The following is a 23177-nucleotide window of genomic DNA, read 5'->3' as shown; positions in this document are numbered from 1 at the left end:
TTTTCATCTATTTATAGCAATATACAGGTTAACTAATTTCTCATTCTACCCTGTTCTGGACTCTATATTTAAAAAAACTGAGCTGAAATGGAGACTTACATGTTTAATTTTAATTAGTTTGAACCACAGATAGACTGTACTTGATATTTTCATTTGCAAAAATGTTTAAACCTTTAAGTCTCTTAAAAGGGTAATAAAATGAGCAAAACAACCATTGATCAAATTGAAAAATTTATTTACAAAACTTAATTACTTTGCTTAAAAAAAGTTCAATTCATGAAGATTAACCAAAAACATAAGCCCTATCAAAGTTTATTATAATAATCTTTCATAGAATCAATAGCTTAAAAAAAACTGCCAATGAATACTTTAATGTAAAATTACAATGTAAAAATAGGAACTTTAATTCTAGTGAGTGGAATAGAAGCAGATAAATAATCTTCTTCAAAGGGAAAAACACTTGGGGGTGGGGAATGGCATAACGAGTAAAGCAGGAAATTTAAATATCAGTTTAGTTCCTCATTGCCAACATGGCATTTATATCCCAGATGAGATTTCGTAATTGATCCATAATTTGCTTCAGCTGTTGATTCTTCTGTTTGAGTTTCTGTAGAAACAAAAGAATTTATCAAAAATGTTTCGTGAATTATAGACCATGAAGTTATGAAGATTAAAATGTCATAAGTTAGAACTTTAATGATCCAGACAGAAATTAAGTTGAATATTTCCTTAACGTGGAAGGTCTCAATCCTCTTCTGGCCAGAAACCCTCTCTGAAAGACATGCTGAATTCTAATTCAGCCCACAGAGGCCTCTGGCTCCAGCGCCTGACCCTTCCTTTCTGCTTCCACTCCCACCATCAAAAGAAAGTAAGCTAAACATTTCATTGTTACAAAACCCAAGATAGAGGTTTTCCAAGATGCAGTGTGACATAATGGTCAAGAGTGTAATCTCTAGAGTCAGATTCTCTGTGTTTATACTCCTCTGCATCAGTAACTAAATGTGTGACGTTGGCCAAATTACAAAACCTCTCTGTGCCTCAGTTTCCACACCAGAAAAGGGATAATAACTGAACCTACCTCAAAAGAGTTGCTAAGAGGATTAAAAAATTTGAATGACAGAACTGTGAGAACTGGACCTGGCATATAAGGAAGCATTCAATGAATGTTCCTCATAGATACTGAATGTAAAAAAAATAAATAAACTGTCAGTATAGGAAATAAAGTTGAATGAAAAGAAAATTCCTGATGCAACTGGGCTTTCAAAGATGTGGCAGAAGTCACTGGCCACAGCATCAAGTGTGATCCACTTCTGACTCCGAAAACTACAGACCCAGCGGCACAGTCTTGCACATAGTCTTGTTCACAACTGAGACATGCTGGATTCCCTGAAGGCCCACAGCCCGCGGCCCACAGCTCCGTGTCTCTGTATCTGGGCTGCTACTAGACCATGGTTTATAAACTTCTCTTTAAGCATCCTTCCTTCAAATCCTATGTGGCAAATGTCTGCTTAGGTAAAACAAAACAGAGAACTTCTGGTTGGAGTACTTACTAGTTATTAGAATAATAATATTCACTAACCTTTTAGAAACATTACATTAGGAAATAATATCGTTAATTAGATAATTCTAAAGATACTATATTAAAATACCTCCAGATAAAGTAGTATATATGTTCATTATAGAGAGGCCTAAGAATCCTCATTTTGATTTCATTAAAGAGCCAACTAAGATGAAGTAAGTTACTCCTATTTTATCTAGAGTTAGACAAGTAATAGGAAGTAGCTGAAAGGGAGGACCAAGAAACTCTTAATGGAAAACAGAAAAACAATTTACATAAGTTGTAATGTTCAGTATTAAATTTAATTCCTATTTGAGAAGGGAACTAGTACAACACAGATAAAACAACAGGCATATGCACAGTATACCGTTTCATGAAGCTCCCTTTAACACTGTTTAGGGGAGGAAGATACCGTTGGAATTTTAGTGACTCAGTCTCCTTGTTCAGCCTTCAGATGGCCCATCTTCTGGGCTCTGCTGTTAGAAGTATGTGGCAGTTACTGAAGTCACTGCATACAGAAGGTAATCAAATGGACCCTTGTAGCTGGGTGAGATGAGGGACGACCAGATGGCCAGTACCAAGCCCGTGAGGTCCTCTGCATCCTAGAGAGCCAGAGACGGATCCTTCTGCCAGCAGGCAAGTGTACCCGCACAGAGAGGGCTAGAAGAGTGGAGATGCTCTGTCGTTTCCTGGGAGGCTGGAAACCTCAGTCCCAGTTCTAACTTTGCCTCTAAAATTCCTCCTCGGTTTTCTCATGAGATGGCATCACATATAGCTTACGGGGCCCCTGCCGGTTCTACTTTCTGTACACCCAGACCTGAGAGGACAGTCAGTTATGCAGACACATAAGTTGAGTGAACTAATTACTGGCGTCAACACGGTTCAGAGTCCGCTGCCATCACTCACCCCGCTAGCTGTGAAAGAGAGACTGTAGCTCCTGCGACCTTCCTTGTCAAACCCAACTTTTTAGGGAGAATGGAAAAGAGCTACTGAGTAAGAATAAAAGGAAGAGAAACAATATGAGATTAAAAAAAAAAGTCTTATTTGAATTCTTTTGACATACTTTGAATACGCTTAAACTTTTAGGTTTCACAGCTTTTCTTTGGAATGGATTTCTAAGCCTGTAACACTTTCTGTTCTACACTGAGGGTATATTATGTCCCAGGCTCTGGGTTAGGCATTGTGAGGAGAGGAAAATGAATGAGGAACAGTCCCTGTCTTGAAGAAAGTCTGCATCGAGGAGGAGGAAGAGAAAGCCCCCATGACCAGATTGTCTAACCTGGTAATGCCGATGCTGTGTAACCCAAAGAGAGAAACACTGCCTCTTGCTGGTAGGGTCAGCAAACACAGGGCCTAGAAAAACTGGTGGTCAGCTATAGTGGAAGGGGGAGAAACTTGAACTTGGTAGTGGGCAATAGGGACCCATTAAAATTCTCGAAGAAAAAAATATGATTTAATCTTGAATGAGAAAGGTTAACTGGACAAACACACGTTTGTCAGGAGAGATTCTCCTGAATCATTTCGGTGGTGAAAAAATCTGTGTCCATGGAAAAGAAGGACTGATTTAAGTTTTAAAAACTGAAAACCGGGGCGCCTGGGTGGCTCAGTAGGTTAAGCCGCTGCCTTCGGCTCAGGTCATGATCTCAGGGTCCTGGGATCAAGTCCCGCATCGGGCTCTCTGCTCAGCAGGGAGCCTGCTTCCCCCTCTCTCTCTCTGCCTGCCTCTGCATCTACTTGTGATTTCTCTGTCAAATAAATACATAAAAAATCTTAAAAAAAAAAAAAACTGAAAACCATTCAAAGGCCAAATCTAGTGAAATAATCTCAATGGTCACATTTTCGGTATAAATTATTAGAAGCAATAAAATTATATTTTTGGGTAGTTAAAAATATACTTTAAAGTCAATATCCAAACCGGTCCAATGGTTTCAATTATGGATGTATCACTGGCATAAATGGGTCATTTAACCAATAGGATTGCTTTTAAAGTAATACTCATTTGGAAATATAAATTCTAATATACTTGTTTAAAAAAATTAGCCTCATTCTTAAAAGAATTAAGAGAAATAAAAAATGTAGGGTATTTTCAAGGTAATATTCAACTCTAGGTAGTAGTAATTAAAAAAATATGTATTTTGCAGCACTTGGAAAGTTTTTCTCAAAGATGCCACAAAGTTTTAAATTAAAAAATTAGCATACAAGTAAGATACCTAGAGCCAAAACACATCATGACACTGTCAACAGCAAAGCTGACAGTTATGCTTATTAGTGGTTAAATTGTAAATAAATTTTCATGACATGATACAGGATTTAATATATACAGTCTTGCCCCTGATTGATTTTAACAGAGGTTGACAGCTGCTATTATCAAAATCCATCAGCTGTGCCTAATTTGTTACATTAACAGGTGAATGTGTAAGTAGAGTAGACACTTAAAAAATATATTTATGTTACCATGCCATGTAATTTAATATTCATATAAAGGCTGTGACCGTTGATCAAAAATACTTTAATTTCTAAGTGCATGGACTCAATTATATGTCAGCCCTGTACAAAATACCCACATACCTCTTTCATTTTTCCATCAACAAGAGTTTAAGCAAAACAGAACTCATTCTGATCCCCTTCAAACATACATACAGTCTCAAACAAGTGTTTAGTCTTTTTGAGTATTAGGGTTTATAGATTCCAGAATGTATGAAGAGAAAATGAGAAGTATTTAAATTAGCCAAAAATCTGACTATTGGAACTAGGACATCCTATAATCTCATGATTTCTATCAAATACTGATGACAAAATTTTATGCCCCCAAATATCATGGCCTGTGGTAAGTATTGGTGGTATGTATGTTGTTAGAAGTCAGACCATATCTTAAATAGTAAACACACTACCCGTGTGTTGTTCTGTACAATTTTAAGTACACAAAGATGTAATGATATTTTGAAAATGAATGAAAGTTAACTGAGGGGTACCTAAAGCTCCTTATTTTATGTAGCTTTTTTAGAATAAAAATAACGTATACATTGTAATAAATTTTTGAGTATTTTTAATTGAATGCCAAGAATACAATTTTATTCCTGTTATACAGGTCCATAAAGCAACTTAATCATTTAAAATAAGCAAATATCAATGTATTAAAAATATGGTCCGAGTTTTTTTAAAGTTTTTATTTAAATTCCAGTGTCTTTTTGGGGGAGGTTTTTTTTTTTGGTAAACATCTATCACAACAAATGGGTACATGAAAGGGTCCTGCTTGAGAGTCTTCTGGGTCTTCTATCCCCAGAGAAGGCACTTACCCATTTGTGTGAAATGTGCACAGTGGCAGACAACACATCTGACTGATTCATGGCAGAAACTCCCACACTTACAATGATAGTTGGCATAGAGCAGGTACTCAAATATAAGAATACTTTAATATTCAATTAAAAAAACCCCAAGAGCCAAATCAAAAGCTTTCTAAATCTCAGAAGAGAAAAAACAAACACGGGAAAAAAATGCCCCTAGCAATCATTTTTAAGCTTGTTCTTTGTTTTCCAGTTAAATATGGTCTGTTGGTATTAAAAAAAAAAAAAAAAAAAAAATATATATATATATATATATATATATATATATACACACACACACATATATACACACACATATATATATATGGCTACCTTTAAAAACTATTCATTTTAATATTCTGTATCAAATTACTTTGATGTGTATTACTAGCTCAGATTGCTGTGAACCTTAAAGTTCTACCTCCACCTAATAATTTTAAAAATCTGTGTAACAGGGAAGAGAATTGATCAAAATAGACAAAAGGAATATAAAAATTTAACTTTATGAATACAGATATTAATAAGTAGTTGAAAATTAAATCAAAGAATTTAAATTTTTTTTTTTTTTTTTAGTAGCATCTGTGTGATTAAATAGATTAGGACAACATTTTATCATCTGCAGGTAGTTATTAAGAAAACATACTTCAGAGAAACATTCAGGTGTGTGAGCCATCAAGGCAGAAAAATATATCCATTGGTCATGACCTTACTCTATAAAAAAAATATAAAAATTTCTATAAAAATTTCTAATTAAATATTTTAATCTTCTAGAAGGGAAGTACAAAGTTGGAAGAAAAGAATAAATAATGTTAGTAGCAATAATTAACATAACTTTATTAAGAGTCAAAATATGTGTCACATTCAATTCACATTTCCAATGTTTTATTTAAGAAATGAGTTAAAAACATCTTTAGGTTAAAAAAATCCACTTTGCATGGTTTTTAGCTATTTAATCTCTTCTGTCTTCTTTATTTTTTGGTTTCAGTTTGTGTTAACCAAATCTTAGTCTTCCCCCTCCTTTTAAAAAAAAAAAAAAAACCCTCTTGTTTACTATATAATTTTTTAGTCCTGTTTCAAAATATATTAACAGTTCCTAGGAAGTAAGAGGAAGCTATGAAGCCGTCAAATGAGGACTTCCCCTGCCACTCAAGATACTTTCCCCCTAAATTCTCTTAAAAAAGAAAAAAATCCTGTAGAAATATAGGGCTAAGCTTTAAGTCTGTTCAATTAAAACATCTAAATAGATTCTTTCTTCTTTGTAATAACCTTCAATTCAATATGTTAACTAAAACAAGTTTTACCCCCAACTTAGAAGCACTTGTAACAGCAAAATCAGTAGATTCAAATGATTTAATCAAAGAAAGAGTCCTTAAATGCCTGAAGTATAAATGGGAACACAAAATCTGAATATGGGCTTTTATTCTGTAAATAGACAAATCTTCAGAAATATTGTCTATGTATTCTGTGTATTGATATCAACTTACTGCTGATAAACACTGTGGACTAAATACATGTGTTTATCTCTTCTTTTTCTCAAAACCCTAATAAAACAGCAGGAGAGAAATGGAAAAACCTATAATCCTATGTGGAGAAAAATGATCAGAAAGGAGACAGTAGCAGATGTGAGGTGGTAGTTTAAGAGGAAAAGTAGAAGGGGAGTGGTAAATGACTTGGGGGACACTACAGCCCAGGTGGATTCAGGGACAGCACCGCTGAGAACAGGGCTGCTCCTCCATGGAGACAAGACGGGTGCCATGGCAACAGCACCAGGTGAGGCCTGGGGATAAAAACCAGAGGAACAGCTGAAAGTGCTCCAGGGACGAGCAAGAGCGCCAGGTGCTCACTCCTACTCCTCATGAACAGGTGACTGAGTGCTCTCTCCCTGTGCCCTGCCTCACCTCTAAGGATTAGGAAAGGTTTTGTTTCCCATGACACTAACCACAATGGCTGTGGATTCAGTGCCCCCAGCATAGCAGAAGGCAAGAAGACAAGAACATATCTCTCTGTGTAGGGCACTGGAAGATTCTTTACTGAAGAAACCGAACAGCCTTTAAAAAAAAAAACAACCCTCAGAAAATGATATTTGGGGGTCTCCCCCCCAGAAAAAGCCAACTTGCTTCCCAAACTCAACATGATTAAGTCTACTCACAAAGCCTATTATTATTAGCACTTTCTACTGTCTTATTCTTAAATATAAATGGCTCACGATGAAGCATCCGAGTTCATCAGATCTTTTAGAGCCTCCATCTGGAAAGACAACAAAATGAAGTAGATAGGGGTTGCAGTCTATGGCACATGACCTGTTTCTGTAAGGCCTGTGAGCTGAGGATGGTTTTACATCACAGCAAAGATCACATTTGTCCCACAAAGCCTAAACTATTTATTATTTGGTCCTTTAAAGTTTGCCAAACCCTATTTGAGAAGATTGTGGAAGAACACCTTCAAACTTCTGAGGGAAATTAATCTGCAACATAGAATTTTATAGCCAGCGAAACTATCAACTGGACAGCTATGGGAGGACTACAACTTAAGACCACACATTCCTTCTGAAGAAGGCATTGATGTATGTCCTTTACCAATAAAGCAGCAAACCAAGAAAGAGGAAGATATGAGGCCTAGGAAACAGTGAAGCCAACAGAAGGGGTGAAGGAAACCCCAGCACAGTGCTGAACAGCACACCTAGAGAGCATTTAATCAGACCTAGTGAGAAGATGGAAGACTCTAGGGAGACTAAATTGCCTGATAATTGTGACTCTGTGGAAAAGTCAGAAGAAAGTGCTGAGATGCTATCCCAGATGCATAAAGAACCAAAAATTTTTTTAAAAATTACAGAAATTATTAACTCCAGGAGGACAAAAAAATTGTTCAAGGAAATGTGACCCTAGTTTACTATGTGGCTAAGTAATAAACAATATTTATGTGCCTTAATAATACAAGCAGAATATTTATTGAACCCCAATTATGATATAACTGTATTGAAAAGACGGGGGGAAAGGAAAGTATATAGGTGGGTCCAGGAGAGAGAGACTGAAAGAAAGCGAAATCCTCAAGTGGAGAAAGAAATTTTTTTATACACCTTATCTTTTGAATCAGTTATACCCTTCCCTTATATCCAGTTTTACCCTTCACAAAATTCTAAATCAATAGCTAATGGGATTTTTTTTTTTGATTATACACTCTTGAAGTATTGTTCTATTCTGATTCTATGGAAGATCTTTTAAAGAAAAGAGTTATTTCTAAGACATCAAACTGGAAAAAAAAGAAGAACTCAGAGAAATAAAAGGTGAAATATTTATTTCACCTTTTAGAAAAATTTTATCTTTCTTAATTTACACAGACTTTTCCCCTTAAAATAGCATAAAATCTTCTATGATAGAGAACTATGTCACATGCTCTGAAATCAAAATTACCACTTTAACAGTTTTATTTATATACATATTTCACTGTATCTTATACAAAATATCTTTATTACAGAGAAAAATAACAGAGCACATCTATTGTGAATTAATGCATGGATTATCAACAGAAACCTCTAACACTTAAAAGAAATGAATGCCTCATTCTCTACACGACTGAACACCATTTATTCTTCAAGACATAAAAGTTCCTAATCCCCTCCTCATTCCCTACAAATTTCTTACTGTAAGTTCTTTATGCTCATTCACTACTGTCAAATTTGCTTGAAATAGTCTAATTTGTACTTTTTCCTTTTATGAAAAAAATGAAAATTTTCTAAAATCCAGCTTTTTCCTTTCTCCTGTGTTTTGATATACATTTTTTCTTAATTTTCCAGTATTTTGTTTTTCAGGTCTATTTTCAACTCTGAATTAATTTTGACATAGGGTATAATATAAAAGCTTGATAATATCCTCCCAGAGTTTCATTTTTAAAGACAAATTTTTCATACAGTCTCTCTTCGGACATAATAAATTCTCATATGCAAGAGGAAGACTATTTTTTCTGGCTATTATTTTACTAATCTGTCTATTCTTATATCATTATTTCACAATTATTGCTTTTTATAATATTCTCCACATGTTTTAATTTTTGAAGCAAAGGGTTCTGTTTTATTACTCTCATGAGCATTTTCTTTGATATTTTAGTATGTTTCACACATAAAAATTCCAGTTTGGATTTGTTTTTTCATTGGTATTGCATTAATATCTTATTATTTTGTGTACTTTCAAGAGAATTCAGACTCAAGACTTGCATTTTTTGAATATTTATTGCCCACACAAGAACTTTATGTGTTCTTTTAATTATTCAAAGGTTCTTTTATGTATCATAATAAGTTCACATATATCATTGATAATTCCTATTTAATAGCTGTTGCTGCAATTGTGAATAGCATCTTATAATCTAATTGGATTATCGCATTATAAAGAAAATGGTATCACTCATATCAAGCCTTTTTGTCAAATTCTAAATGATTCTAGTTAATCAACTTTCTTTGAGCTTAAATCAGCCTGAGTTCTAATATTATGTACAAACTTAACAAGCTTGTGTATAATACTATAACCCCTGTTTCCCAAAGTTTGTTTCCATTTCCTGTCTTTTTGTTCTGACTATAGCTTCTAAAGTAATAATAAACAGTGGTGTAAGGCATCTTATTTTAGGCCCATTTTTAATAGAACTAGTTCTTTATTTCACCTGTATGAAAATGTTGCCTATTTATCTGAAATAAGTTTCTTTAAAGACTAATAGTTTTAAGTGTTCTTTGAATCAGTAACAGTTGAATTCTATCAAATGTCTTCTAGATCTGAGAAAAAATTTTTTTTCCAATTTAATCTACTGACATTACGTATTATACACGTAAACTAAATTATCCTCATCTACCTCCAAAAACCCTTGTCAGCTGCGATGGATTAATTTTTAATAACCCTGATGAATTCTATTAACTAGAATTAAGAATATCAGGATCGGGGTGCCTGGGTGGCTCAGTGGGTTAAAGCATCTGCCTTCGGCTGGGGTCTGATCCCAGGGTCCTGGAATTGAGCCCCCATCGGGCTCTCTGCTCAGCAGGGAGTCTGTTTCCTCCTCTCTCTCTGCCTGCCTCTCTGCCTACTTGTGCTCTCTGTCTGTCAAATAAATAAATAAAATCTTGAAAAAAAAAAATCTTGAAGAAAAACAAGAATTTCAGGATCAAAGCAGTGGCAGAGGGGTGTGTATTTGTAAGTGAGCTAGTGAGACTGGTAGTTTAATTTATTGTGCTCTTTGTTAGGTTTTGGTAAGCGTGGGCCATATTTCCATAGAATGAACTGATAACTTTCCTTGTATCTCTTTGTTTCATGAGAACTATCTGAATATTATCTACTAAATTTCCAAAAGTATTTATAATAAATACATTCAAGTTAGGAACTTTTGCAAGATGGAGGGTGGTGTTGGCTAATGCTTTGATAACTCTCAATTTATTATTCAGGTGTTGAGATACTCACACTTTCTATCTGTAAATTTTTATCATTTGCTGCTCCAAATATGCTATAAGCTAGAAAGCTAGAATTCTGCCTAGAAAAGAAAAAAGTAAATGAGTTGTGTCTGAGTGCCTCTGAAGCTTTGCTAAGAGGTTTATGGCATGATTCTACGATCTCTCTTTTGATTATTCAAGCATCATTTCTGCTTACCTTTTTAGTTCTTGGTTATACTCTAACTAGGTTCCATTTGCCACAGAAACAACTTCGTGTAATTCTAGAATCCAAACTACGTCTTTGAATTACACAGGCTCCCTGGTAATTTTTATCCATAATTCTGAAATATAAAATACACAGGCTAATAACTCACTTTATTTACTTCAGCAATTTCTCGCCTCTCTTCACTCGCAAAACGAGGTGGGCCGGCCCGATCGTCATTCTTTGAGCCATCTTCTTCCACATATGGAATTAGTTGCTGGGAGTGACAGACAGGACTTGAAAGTCAGAAACATGATGCAAAGTTTCCAATTACACTAGTATACAATGTCTCTCTGATTAAGGTTAATTTTTATCCTTTTCTTTTAGTAGTATATAAATATACTGTAATTCAGGTGATGGCCTAAAATAACAGCATTACAAGTTTATCATTTCAGTACCTACTGTACATTATTTTCAAGTTTCTTTTGCAAAATAGATCTTGTAACATTAGTTGTTACATGCAGTTAAATAATATCCTTCCTACCCATTTAATCAGCAAATATTTAATTTTCAGATACTGGGTGAGATACAGCAAAAATGATGAGATGTGATACTTGCCCCTAAAAAACTTACAGTCTCTTGATAGAACAGGCTTTTCTTTTCATCTATACTAGAAAGAAAAGAACTTCACGGATGTGCCTTATATAAATGTCACTTACTTTGCTATCTAGAACCTCAGTGTTCATGCAAATCTCTAAGTTAAGAGGTCTTAACTTCTTTTAGTTGGAAGAAAGTTTTTTGTAGGAGAAAAAAATTTATATAGCAATGGAACATCTAGCAGAATTATATGTATGGTTTATGATAAGGTTTATTTGAAGCCCCTCATAAATGTTAGAGAGATTTCAGGAATCATTCGGTCTCTACCATCTTAAATTGACAATGCAGGAACAGGCCAGAGGTAAACAAATAGTACAAGCAGGAGTCATCTGGCCAAACCTCTTCAAATTCCTGGGACTAATACAAACTTGTCCAGATCACAACCACACTTTCTTCCTGTCAATGCAGAGCTATCCTCCCTCCTGAAGATGATTAATTTCCACTCCCGTGTTCTGATTTCTTCATCCTCCTGTCTTAAATATTTATCTTCTTGCTCCCAATGTCTCCCCATTGTTTTCTTCCTGTATAATCTAAACACGTCTGGTCTCTCATTTACACTTTTTTCTCTTTTTCCCCTGTTTTTTCCTTTCCTTTCCCCAAAACCCTTGACACCAACCCTCCTTCCCTCTACTGTTTTCCTGTCTTTATGAAAGCTTTTTGAAAGACGGATATCCACTTGTTAGCTTCAGTTCCTTGCTGTGTAATCTTCAACCCACTGCAACCTAACTTCTTGTTGCTAACAAACATTTCAACAAAACTCTGCTCCTCTATATCAATAATTTTCCTCTAGTAAAATCTACTGGACAATTTTCATTCCTTTTTTCCTTGCATCCTCTCCAGCATCTGATAATGTCGCCCACATTTTTTATCTTTCTCCTATATCTTTGACCACTTTTCAGGCCATTTTGCAGTTTATTCTTTCCTCTGTACATCCCTCACATGCTGATCACACAGAACGGAAGCACTTGTCACATGAAATTGTCCTCCATATGTAGTGAGAGAACATCCAAACCTTTCCTGCTACTTTTGTGGGCAGAGACAGAACTTGTCAACAGGAAAGGGCCATCTATTAAAAATATCATATATCTAGTGAACTAAAACATGTCTGTAAACCCAAGATTAAATTTAAGAAATATATTTTCAAACAAAAGTGATTCCACTAAGCTAGTCTAATAATGATGAAAACATAGTATTTCATCTGTAGAGAACTTCCTTGAAAACCATTTTAAGAGTATTTTACAATGCTATTAAAACTCTTACTAAAAAAAAAAAAAAAAATCATGCACTGATTTAATTAATTAGACCCTGGCAGCAATAATAAAAACTGCCATAGACCTCTCTTTCCTCCCTACAACAAAAATTCACTACAGGGTTGGATGTTCAAATCTACAAAGTAGTAATGTGACAAGACAGTACTAATTCTATGCATACATATCATAGTTTCCTCTTCTCTCATCAAAAGTAAATAACCAATACACATCAACCTCTGAAAACACTGTGAAAAGAGAAGGAGAAAAAGGAAAAAATTACAACTGTCTGGCATCTTACATTCACCCCTCCTCTCCCACTACAACTTGCCTCCACTGGGATGGGGTCCATCCCTCCACAGTTTTCGTTGCATTTGTCATAGACCAGTCTCAGCTTCCTGAAGAGAATAGAAAGTTGGCGAAGATGGTCTTGGAGCTTTGCTAGCCGGTCTTGATACGTTCCAGTATGGTAAGTGACACCATTTGGTAGCTGATCAGGCAAAACAAAAACAAGAAAAATACGAAGTAACGACAATCAAGATTTTCTAGAAGTAAAAGCTAGCAAAGCAGAAATTCTTTTTAAGTACTGCGTAAAAGCAAACTGTTCTTTACAATTAATCAAGAGTAATTTTTGAAGGATTTAAGAGTAATACTCAAGTCATTTGTTAGCTCCTTCGTGTAGTGTTTCGGTGCTGTAAGACAGCCCCAGAAAAAACTTCACGATAGGAGTCTCTGACCAGTCAAAATACTTTCCCTTCTAATTTTTGAAGTAATTATAACTTTAAAAATAACACCACATGGCCAACCATAAGAGACTCTTAATCTCAGAAAACAAACTGAGGGTTGCCGGGTGGGGTGGGGGTAGGGCGAGGATGGTGGGGTTATGGACACTGAAGAGGGTATGTGCTTTTATTTTTTTATTAACATATAATGTATTATTAGCCCCAGGGGTACGGGTCTGTGAATCGCCAGGTTTGTATTTCACAGCACTCACCAAAGCACATACCTTCCCCAATGTCCATAACCCCACCACCCCCTTCCCCCCAGCAACCCTCTGTTTGTTTTGTGATATCAAGAGTCTCTTATGGTTTGTCTCCCTCCCAATCCCATCTGTTTCATTTATTTCTTTACCAAACCCCCAACGTTGCCTCTCAACTTCCTTATATCAGGGAGATCATATGATAATTGTCTTTCTCTGACTTATTTTGCTAAGCATAATACCTTCTAGTTCCATCTATGTCGTCACAAATGGCAATTTCATTTCTTTCAATGGCTGCATAGTATTCCATTGTATATATATATACCACATCTTCTTTATCCATTCATCTGTTGATGGACATCTAGGTTCTTTCCATAGTTTGGCTATTGTAGACATTGCTGCTATAAACATTCGGGTACACATGCCCCTTCGGATTACTATGTTTGCATCTTTAGGGTAAATACCCAGTAGTGCAATTGCTGGCTTATAGGGTAGCTCTATTTTCAACTTTTTGAGGAACCTCCATGCTGTTTTCCAGAGTGGCTGCACCAGCTTGCATTCCCACCAACAGTGTAGGAGGGTTCCCCTTTCTCCGCATCCTCGCCAGCATCTGTCATTTCCTGACTTGTTGATTTTAGCCATTCTGACTGCTGTGAGGTGGTATCTCATTGTGGTTTTGATTTGTATTTCCCTGATGTCATTCACTCATATTCTTAACTTGAGGATTAAAGTGCCTTAAAACCAAGACAATAACTACTATCCAATAGCTAGAAGATCAGCCTGTTTTTCTAAACTTCAGTTTACTCTTTTTTTTTTTTTTGTAAACAGATGGGGTAGGAATGTGAACAAATGTGCATGGTAGAGTACTTGGAAAAAAAAAGAAAACAGGAAACACTATCATTAGAAGTAGATAAACCGTAAACATGAAATAAAGACTGGGAAGGCCTATATATAGTTGATAGGAGATATAACAGGGATATTGGCTTGAATAATTATTTTCTTCTTTTCTATCATTTCCAAATTCCCTGATCTAGAAGCTATTGCACAGTAATGAACATGAGGGAGACAAGGTACCTCTCAGAATATAAGTTATAATAGTGCCTAAGATCTCCTGATATAAACCCACAGTATACATGTTTAGCTGAAAAGCTCATCAATAATCATCTTATTCTTGAATCCTAAAAAAGATCTGTAAACATATGATCACACCCCTTGACACCAAAAGGCTAAAATTCAATATCCAGTCTTAAATATCCAGTCTTAAAACAAATATAAAATACTGAGTAAAAATCCCTCAGCACTAAAAAATACATTTATCTCAGTTAGAAAGTCAGTACCATAATTAATGTGGAAACATTAAAAGCATCCTCACTGAAGTCAGGAATGGAACAGGAAGTTTATGAAGACCACTAATACTACTAGTGAACACTGTTCTGAAGGCAGTGGCCAAGGCAATTAGAAAAAAAGAAAAAGATGAAATATTAAAAAGGAAGTAGTATAATCACTATTTATGGATATGATATAAATGATATGATAAGGTGCTATTAACAACAAAGGTAGTCAAGAGATGCTACAAATTTAATACAGAGAAAACAGCTTTGTGTTTAAATATGGAAACAAATGAAAATGAGAAAGGAAAAAGATGCCATTTACAAAAGCAGCAATAAAGATAAAATATCTAGTAGACTTTAAAAATTTCAAAATATAGATCTTGGATATCAGCCCCTTGTCTGTAGTGTCATTCCTGAATATCTTTTCCCATTCTGTGGGTTTCCTTTTTGTTTTATTGACTGTTTCCTTTGCTGTGCAGAAGATTTGATCCTGATGAAGTTCCAAAAGTTCATTTTCGCTTGTTCCCTTTGCTTTTGGAAACATGGCTTGAAAGAAGTTGCTATGGCTGATGTGGAAGTGGTTACTGCCTATGTTCTCCTCCAGGATTTTGATGGATTCCTGTCTCACATTGAGGTCTTTTATCCATTTCGAGTTTATCTTTGTATATGGTGTAAGAGAATGGTTGAGTTTCATTCTTCTATATATAGCTGTCCAGTTTTCCCAGCCCCATTTACTGAAGAGACTGTCTTTTTTCCACTGTGTATTTTTTCCTGCCTTGTCGGGAAGATTATTTGGCCTTGGAGTTGAGGGTCCATATCTGGACTCTCTACCCTGTTCCACTGGTCTATGTGTCTGTTTTTGTGCCAGTACCATGCTGTCTTGGTGACCACAGCTTTGTAGTAAAGCTTGAAATCAGGAAACATGATGTCCCTAGCCTTTTCTTTTTTCTTCTTTTCTTTTTTCTTTTCTTCTCTTCTCCTCTCTTTTCTTTTCTTTTTCAACACTTCCTTAGCAATTAGGGGTCTTTTCTGGTTCCACATGAATTTTAGGATTGTTTGTTCCACCACTTTGAAAAATGCTGATGGAATTTTGATTGGGATGGCATTGAAAGTACAGATTGCTCTGGGCAGTACAGATATTTTAACAATGTTTATTCTTCTGATCCATGAGCAAGGAATGCTTTTCCATCTTTTTGTATCTTCTTCAATTTCTTTCATGAGTGTTCTGTAGTTCCTTGAGTACAGATCCTTTACCTCTTTGGTTAGGTTTATTCCCAGGTATCTTACAGTTCTTGGTGCCACAGTAAATGGAACTTATTCTCTAATTTCCCTTACTGTATTTTCATTGTTAGTGTATAAGAAAGCAACTGATTACTGTGCATTGATTTTGTATCCTGCCACATTACTGAATAGCTGTATGAGTTCTAGTAGTTTGGGGGTCAAGTTCTTGGGTTTCCCATATAAAATATCATGTTATCTGTGAAGAGAGAGAGTTTAACTTCTTCTTTGCCAATTTGAATACCTTTAATTTCTTTTTGTTGTCTGATCTTTGTTGCTAGGACTCCTAGTACTAGAAGTCCTATGTTCAAAAATAATGGCAAAGAGTGGGCATCCTTGACGTGTTCCTGATCTCAGTGGGAAAGCTGTCAGGTTTTCCCACTGAGAATGATACTCGCTATGGGTTTTTCATAGATAGATTTCATGAAGTTGAGGAATGTTCCCTCTATCCCTATACTTTGAAGAATTTTAATCAGAGCAGATGCTGTATTTTGCCAAATGCTTTTTCTGCATCAATCAGTGGACCATGTGGTTCTTTTCTCTTATTGATTAGTTCTATCACATTGATTGATTTGCGAATGGTGAACCACCCTTCCATCCCAGGGATAAATCCCACCTGGTCATGGTGGATAATCTTTTTAATGTCTTGTTGGATTCTATTAGCTAGGATCTTGTTGGGAATTTTGGCATCCATATTCACCAGGGATATCGGTCTGAAATTCTCCTTTTTGATGGCTCTATGCCTGGCTTTGGGATCAGGGTAATGCTGGCTTCATAGAAAGAGTTTGGAAGTTTCCCTTCTGTTTCTACTCTTTGAAACAGCTTCAGGAGAATAGGTATTACATAAATTATTATTATATAAATATCTATATAAATATAGAAGAAAACTTAAAATACTTCACAGGGACACAAAAAAAGAGATTTGTGTTCTTGGTTAGTAAGACTCAACATCACACTGATGTAAAGTCTCTCTAGGTTCAATCAACCTAATAAAACCCTAACAGGTTTTTCTCAGAACTAATCAAGCTGATTCTAAAGTACAGGTGGAAAAATAAATAAGGACATCCAGGGAAACTTTGGAAACAAGTGTGAACACATTACAGAGTCACAATAAATGTAAGAATGTTTGGGGTTACTACATAAAAGACAGGCAGCCAAATGGAATAGAGCATCCAGAAATAGATTCGTTTGTATAAAGTAGCATCTGAAATCAATGGAGGAAAGAAAGCGAATTACTCACCCTTTTAAAAAAAAGTAGGGCTGGGGCCATACCTCATACTTTATAGAAGGATAAATTCCATATGGATCTAAGTTTTAGATGTAAAACTGGAAACAAAACCCAGAAATCTTCCTGATTGTGGAAAGGGAAAAGTCCTTCCTTACTAGACAGAGAACATGACAGTCCTCAGAGACTGATAAATTCAGCTGCCTTAAAAAGTACATATGTATGGCAGAACTTCCATAAGCAGGGCCAAAGGGCAAACAACAAACCGGGGAAAAGAAATACTTGCAAGTTCCATCACACAGAGCAAGTTTGTCTGATATGGAAATAGCCAAATCTTACAAAGATTGATCTATCTCTCTATATAGATATGAACAAGCAGCTAGCAGAAAAGGAAATATAAATGATTCATTAATATATGAAGAGATCCTCAAACTCACTCAAACTAGAAGAAATGGAAAGTAGATTTTCATCTATCACATGATCCGAGGTCCAAAAATATAACTCTCTCTTAGAGCCTGGTTGTTGGTCTTGGTTAGGACATGGTAGCAGAAGGTGGTACATGCCCCATGGAGCGCAGTTCATCGAAATCTACCTAATTACAGAAGCACAAAGCTGTTTCTAAGAATTTATCCTACAGGTATAGTTGCACACTTATGTAGGAGGTTATTCACTGCAGTCTAATAGTGAGAGATTAAAAGCAATCCAAATGCCTAGAGAACTGGTTGAATAAATTGCAGTATTTCCATTCAGTGTATTACTGTATATATACCTTAAAAGGAAAAAGAAATATATTCTGGACAAATAGGAATGAACGACAAAATATACCAAAATGAAAAAAAAGGAAGGTGCAAAGTGTTGTGTATAATACACTATTATTGGTGCAAAGAGGGGAAAAAAACGAAAGAACAAACATGCACTTTTGCTTAAGTGTGCATAGAATATCTGAAGGGATACATAAGAATAGTAAATAATAAAAAGCACTAACATTCTTTGCCTGTGGAAAGGGGTTAGACAGCCAGCAGACAGGGATGGGAGGGATAAAGTTCACTGTAATGTTTCCTCTTTTAATTTCTGAATTCTGATTATATATTAATTTTTTTTTTTTTAAGATTTAAAGGATAGCAAAACCAAAGCAGTATTTTCTTATTCAGAGAATCTTAACCCGGGACCTAGCAATCCTTGAATAAAATTCACTCTCAAAATTGTCCCCCCCCTCAAATTTTACTCAGAATATATATACATGGGCATTCTTCTCAGAAGAGAATCTATTACTTTTCATCAAATTCTCAAGAGGCTCATGGAGACCTAATAAATAAAGAACCATTTTCTCTAAAACAAACACTTAGAAATAATCTCAGTGGTTTGCATTTATGGCACTTCATCCTTCTGGATGAGTAATATAGAAGATAATTTAAAAATTTTTAATAGTTTAAAAATGTATTAAGGAATGAAGGCTCACACTGTTGTTCTTTTTTCAGCCAATAATGACATGCCTCAAATGGTCTTATGTGAGTTAAACCACAGAATTCACAATGTTAAGAGGCCCAAAGAAGTAACTACCATAGTCCATTACAAGTTGATTTTGAATATATGTCCACATGTAATCAAGTTATTGATAATACTTTGTTGAAAGAGTTTGGTTCTTTTATAAATTTATATATATATAATATATCTATTATATATAGTATATATAATATACTATATTATATATAGTATATATATATAATATATACTATATTATGTATAGTATTATATATAGTATATAATATACTATATATATTATATATAGTATGTGAAATATACAAATATATAAATTTAATATATATTAAATATATATTATATATAATATTATAATATTATTGTATCTCTGTTAATCATACAAAGTGTTGGACAGCAAGTTAGTATTAAAAAAAGAGTAGGAAGGGGGTGCCTGGGTGGCTCAGTGGGTTAAAGTCTCTGCCTTAGGCTCAGGTCATAGTCCCAGGGTACTGGGGTCGAGCTCCGAATCGGGCTCTCTGCTCAGCAGGGAGCCTGCTTCCCTCTCTCTCTGTCTGACTCTCTGCCTACTTGTGATCTCTGTCAAATAAATAAATAAAATCTTTAAGCCAAAAAAAAAAGAGAGAGAGAGAGTAGGAAGAACCACCAGTTATATGTGTATTGGTAAATTTAAATAGAAAAAACATTTAAATTCAGTTAGCCAACGTATAGTACATCATTAGTTTTTGATATAACGTTCAATGATTCATTAGGTGCTTATAACACCCAGTGCTCATCACATCACATGCCCTCCTCAATGCTCACCAACTGAGTTACCCCATCCCCCCACACACCTCCCTTCCAGCAACCCTCAGTTTTTTTCCTAGAGTCAACAGTCTATATGGTTTGTCTTTCTCTCTTATTTCTTCCTCTTCAGTTCTCTCTTTAAGCCCGTTTCCTTAGCTGTAAAATGAGGATAAAAAGACTTCTTAGAACCATTCTTAAAACAGTGTGCCTGCCCAAGGAAAGTACCTGATAAATGTTATCGGTAAGATCTTAATTCAGTTCTTTGCATATAGCAGGGTAAAAATAAATATTTACTAAATTCTGAAAAATCACTTAATCCTACTTTAGTCATTTTTAGATATTAATCTATTAATTTTAAAAATGACTGCTAAAGATTTCATATCTTCTTTTGTATTGTGTTTCACACTGGCATATTTACATGGTTAAGATTTCAACGCACCCGAATTACTTTTACAGTGCTCCCACTGAAATCAGAGTTGTAAGCATCTGAAGACCTGGTTTCAAATTTATCCCGTCACCGAGTAGCTTTGGACAAGTCACTGCACTGCACCTCTCTCTGGCAGAACCCTCATAACACAAGAATGATATCCACATCACGTAGTAGTAAGATAAGTAATAAGATAAGCAAAATGGTGTTGGAACAAGTGGATATCCAAATGGATCTATAAGAAAATAAAGTCAATGCGCATTATAGAGCTAAAACTATAAACATCCGGAAGAAAAAAATTGAAGAAGTTTGTCACTTTGGGTGAGGCAACGATTTTTTAGGTACAACACCAAAAGTTAAATCTGTAAAAGAACAAATCGATAGATTCAATTCCATCAAAATTTAGAATGTCTTTTCTTCAAAAGGCCATGTGAACAGAATGAGAACCCACAGACTGGGAGATGGAATCTGCAAAGCAGAAAGACATTCGCTACCAACTGTTGTCAAGATAAGGAGTAAGTGGACCCCTCAAACACTGCTGGTGGGAATGCAGAATGGTGCGACCACTTTGGAAAAGTTCCTTAAAATGTTAGTTATTTGCCATATGACCCAAGAGTTCCACTCCTAGGCTTCTGTCCACTCTAGAGAAATGAAACGTGTTCACACAAACATTTGTTAGGCAGACGTTTGTAGCATTATTTATAATGGCTGCAAAGTTGGGACACAGCCCAAATGCCTATCGACAGATGAACAGTTACAGAAACTGTGACATAGTCACACAGTGGAACACTATTCGGCAATCAAAAGGAATGAACTAATGATGCATCCTGTGTCAAAAGAGCCAGACCCAAAAACCAAACCAAAACAAAACAAAAGACAAAAAACTACATAGTGTGTGATTCCATTTATACAAAACTCTAGAAAGTACAAACGAACTTATGGTGCCAGAAAGCAAATCGGAAGTTGTCTGCGGATGGAAGGGCCAGAAGTAAAGATTTCCAAGGGGCATGCGGAAACTTTTTGGGGTGGTGGTGGTGGTGGTGGTTGATGGTTTCCTAAGTCTATACATATGTCAAAACTACGTAAATATATTTAATTGTATGTCATCTATACCGAAATAAAAATGTTAGCAGAAAAAAATTAGCAGAATCTAAATTCTTCGGAATCCTGAGACCCTCAGAAACTATTCTGCTTGAGAACAAGATGAAAGCTAAGGCAGTCTAATGAGGTTAAACGGTGAGAAACCCACCTTTACCCTGAAAGGTTCAAGAGTTTGCCTAGGAGCTAGAGAATCCGGGCGAATGTAGAGAATGAGGCCTCAGTCTTGGAGAAGTCCTCTCTGGAAAACACCTTGGCATCACAGAATCTCGGGGACAGGCGCGTCACTGGGGAACACTTCGGAATGCAAATGGGGGCGATCCTATAATTAAGGCTTGCCCAGAACAGCCCCGCGGACGCCCAGGGCCCCCACGGAACCACTGAACCAGCGCCCCTTTACTCCAAGAAGCATCCCGCTCTCTCCACGCACCGCCAGGAACGCGCGCGCCTTCCTTCCCACCTGCATGTTCCTGAGGAGCTGGAAGATCTCCATGGTGCGGTACACGATGTCCTGCACCGTCTCCTGCCCGATTCGGCAGAGCGAGGCCGTGTTGACCTCCCGGGCGGCCTGCTGAGCCTGCGGTCCGCCGAAGGGTCCCGGCGCCATCCCCGACGCCGCCAGCGGAGGGGTGGACATGGCGACGCTGCGGCCTTCGGCCAGCGCAGCCTGAGAGTAAGCGTCAGGGGTCTCGCCCGGCGCTGGGCTGCCGCCGGCCTGCCGGATGAAAGGAGCTTCCAAGACTCCGGCGGCCTGATTTCAAAACAGCGGCCGGGACTTCCGCCCACCGTGACGTAACGCGTCATCCTAACGTCACGGGGACCGCCCACTTGGCGGCCCCTGGGAACGTACCTCGGCACCAAGCTGGCCGCGATTGGACCGGACGCCCCGGTGGGGGCGGGACGGAGGAGTAGAGTAGCCAATCCCCGCCAGCACTTGTGCCAGGGGGCGGTGCCCGTGCGGTGAGGCGGTTGGGCTTTCCCGGAGCGCTTTCCAAGAGTCTCAGACGCTGCTTGGAATTCCTGAGCGAGCTCTCGTGCTGTGCTAGGCTGCGTGCTGAGCTGGCCCTCGTAACAAGCCTGTGAGGTCTGCGCTATTATTATCCTTTTACAGCCAGGAAGCCGGCTCAGAGGGGCTAGTTTGACTTGTTTAGTTGCATACAGCTTGGAATTGGTAAAGCTGCGATTTGAATTTAAAAAACGAAATTCCTCGCCTTCCCCGCTTCCCTGTGACCCGACAGGGACTCCTCGTTTGCTGTTGGTCGTTGCTTAAGGGTCGGTTTATTGGAATAGTTTTCCCGATCACCCTATGGGTAGAATGAATGCAAACACACACCCACACGCACCCGCCTGCCTACCTACTTTTCTGACTTTGGTACTTATTACTGTCCACGTTCTATGTAATTTTCTGTTTGTTTACTTTCTGATTTCCCTTCGCCTTACACACATACTAGAATGCAAATTCCGTAGAAAGAGACTCTGCATATTTTATTCACTTCCCGTATTCTCAGCGCTTAGTGATTGGCATATAAAAGGTGCTCAGTAGCTACATGTTGAGTGACATAAATGTAAGAAAAATTAAAATAAACTCTTTCTCCCACCTATCTTTTACTTCCCATTTACAAAGTGGGAGTAGGGGGCAAGTCCAGAATGTGAAAAATGGTGATAGACTCAAAAGGATTGCATTTAAAAAAGTATCTGAACATTCTATTAGTACTAGGACGTTAGAAAAGAAATGGTTATAAAAATTACACAAAAACCGTTGTCGAGATTTTAAAGATAGTGATTTTCAGCTCCTGAGTGAGCAATTGTTACTTGACAAATATTATTTGGCAAATATGCTGTATGCTGTATGCTGGGAATGGAGATAGCAGTAGTGGACAAGTAAGGCAAAGCCCTGTTCTCAGAGGAGCACAGCACTCATTACTATGATGAGTATTTTGAAGCAAATGTTCAAGGTCTCATACCAAGGTGCTAACAATTTAGTAGATCAGGAACAATCTAAAGGGAGTAAGTTGGGCCCCGATGGTGAATGGGGAAGGAGGTTGAACACTGGAGCCTTTTCCATGAGGTGATCATGGGACAAGGAAGGTCAGTGGCAAGTGAGGAGGCCTCCAAATGCTTTCTAGGGTCTGAAGCGTAGTGTGAGGTTGAGTGTCAGGAAGCCT

The 23177-nt window shown here is 36.9% G+C and overlaps 1 protein-coding gene across 2 annotated transcripts; it reads right to left on the bottom strand.

Annotated features, from left to right (window-relative positions):
- Window positions 1-214: 214 nt before the first annotated feature.
- On the bottom strand, window positions 215-21812 carry MED30 (mediator complex subunit 30). 2 transcript variants are annotated; one of them, XM_032316464.1, is made up of 4 exons: window positions 21473-21811; window positions 12723-12881; window positions 10660-10764; window positions 215-607 (listed from the first exon to the last, which is right to left on the bottom strand). In XM_032316464.1, the coding sequence occupies exons 1-4, from the start codon at window positions 21647-21649 to the stop codon at window positions 512-514; spliced, it is 537 nt and encodes a 178-aa protein (XP_032172355.1). In that variant the 5' UTR covers window positions 21650-21811; the 3' UTR covers window positions 215-511. The 2 variants fall into 2 exon arrangements, with proteins under 2 accessions (XP_032172355.1, XP_032172356.1); XM_032316465.1 differs by lacking the exon at window positions 10660-10764 and having other exon boundaries at window positions 21473-21812.
- Between the last annotated feature and the right edge of the window lie 1365 nt (window positions 21813-23177).

This window comes from Mustela erminea, chromosome 16 (assembly GCF_009829155.1).
Source record: "Mustela erminea isolate mMusErm1 chromosome 16, mMusErm1.Pri, whole genome shotgun sequence".
Classification (NCBI taxonomy): Eukaryota; Metazoa; Chordata; class Mammalia; order Carnivora; family Mustelidae; genus Mustela; species Mustela erminea.
Note: the sequence above shows the minus strand (reverse complement) of the source record. Positions and strands in the feature narration are given on the sequence as shown.

Excerpts from the sequence above, each read along its gene's own strand:
- MED30 (XM_032316464.1), bottom strand. The coding sequence starts at position 21,649 with ATGTCCACCCCTCCGCTGGCGGCGTCGGGGATGGCGCCGGGACCCTTC. Across the intron at positions 10,765-12,722 it reads TGGACCCCATCCCAGTGGAG|CAACTAATTCCATATGTGGA; the intron begins GCAAGTTGTAGT and ends TGTCACTCCCAG. Across the intron at positions 608-10,659 it reads AAATTGCTGAAGTAAATAAA|AAACTCAAACAGAAGAATCA; the intron begins GTGAGTTATTAG and ends TTGTTTCTACAG.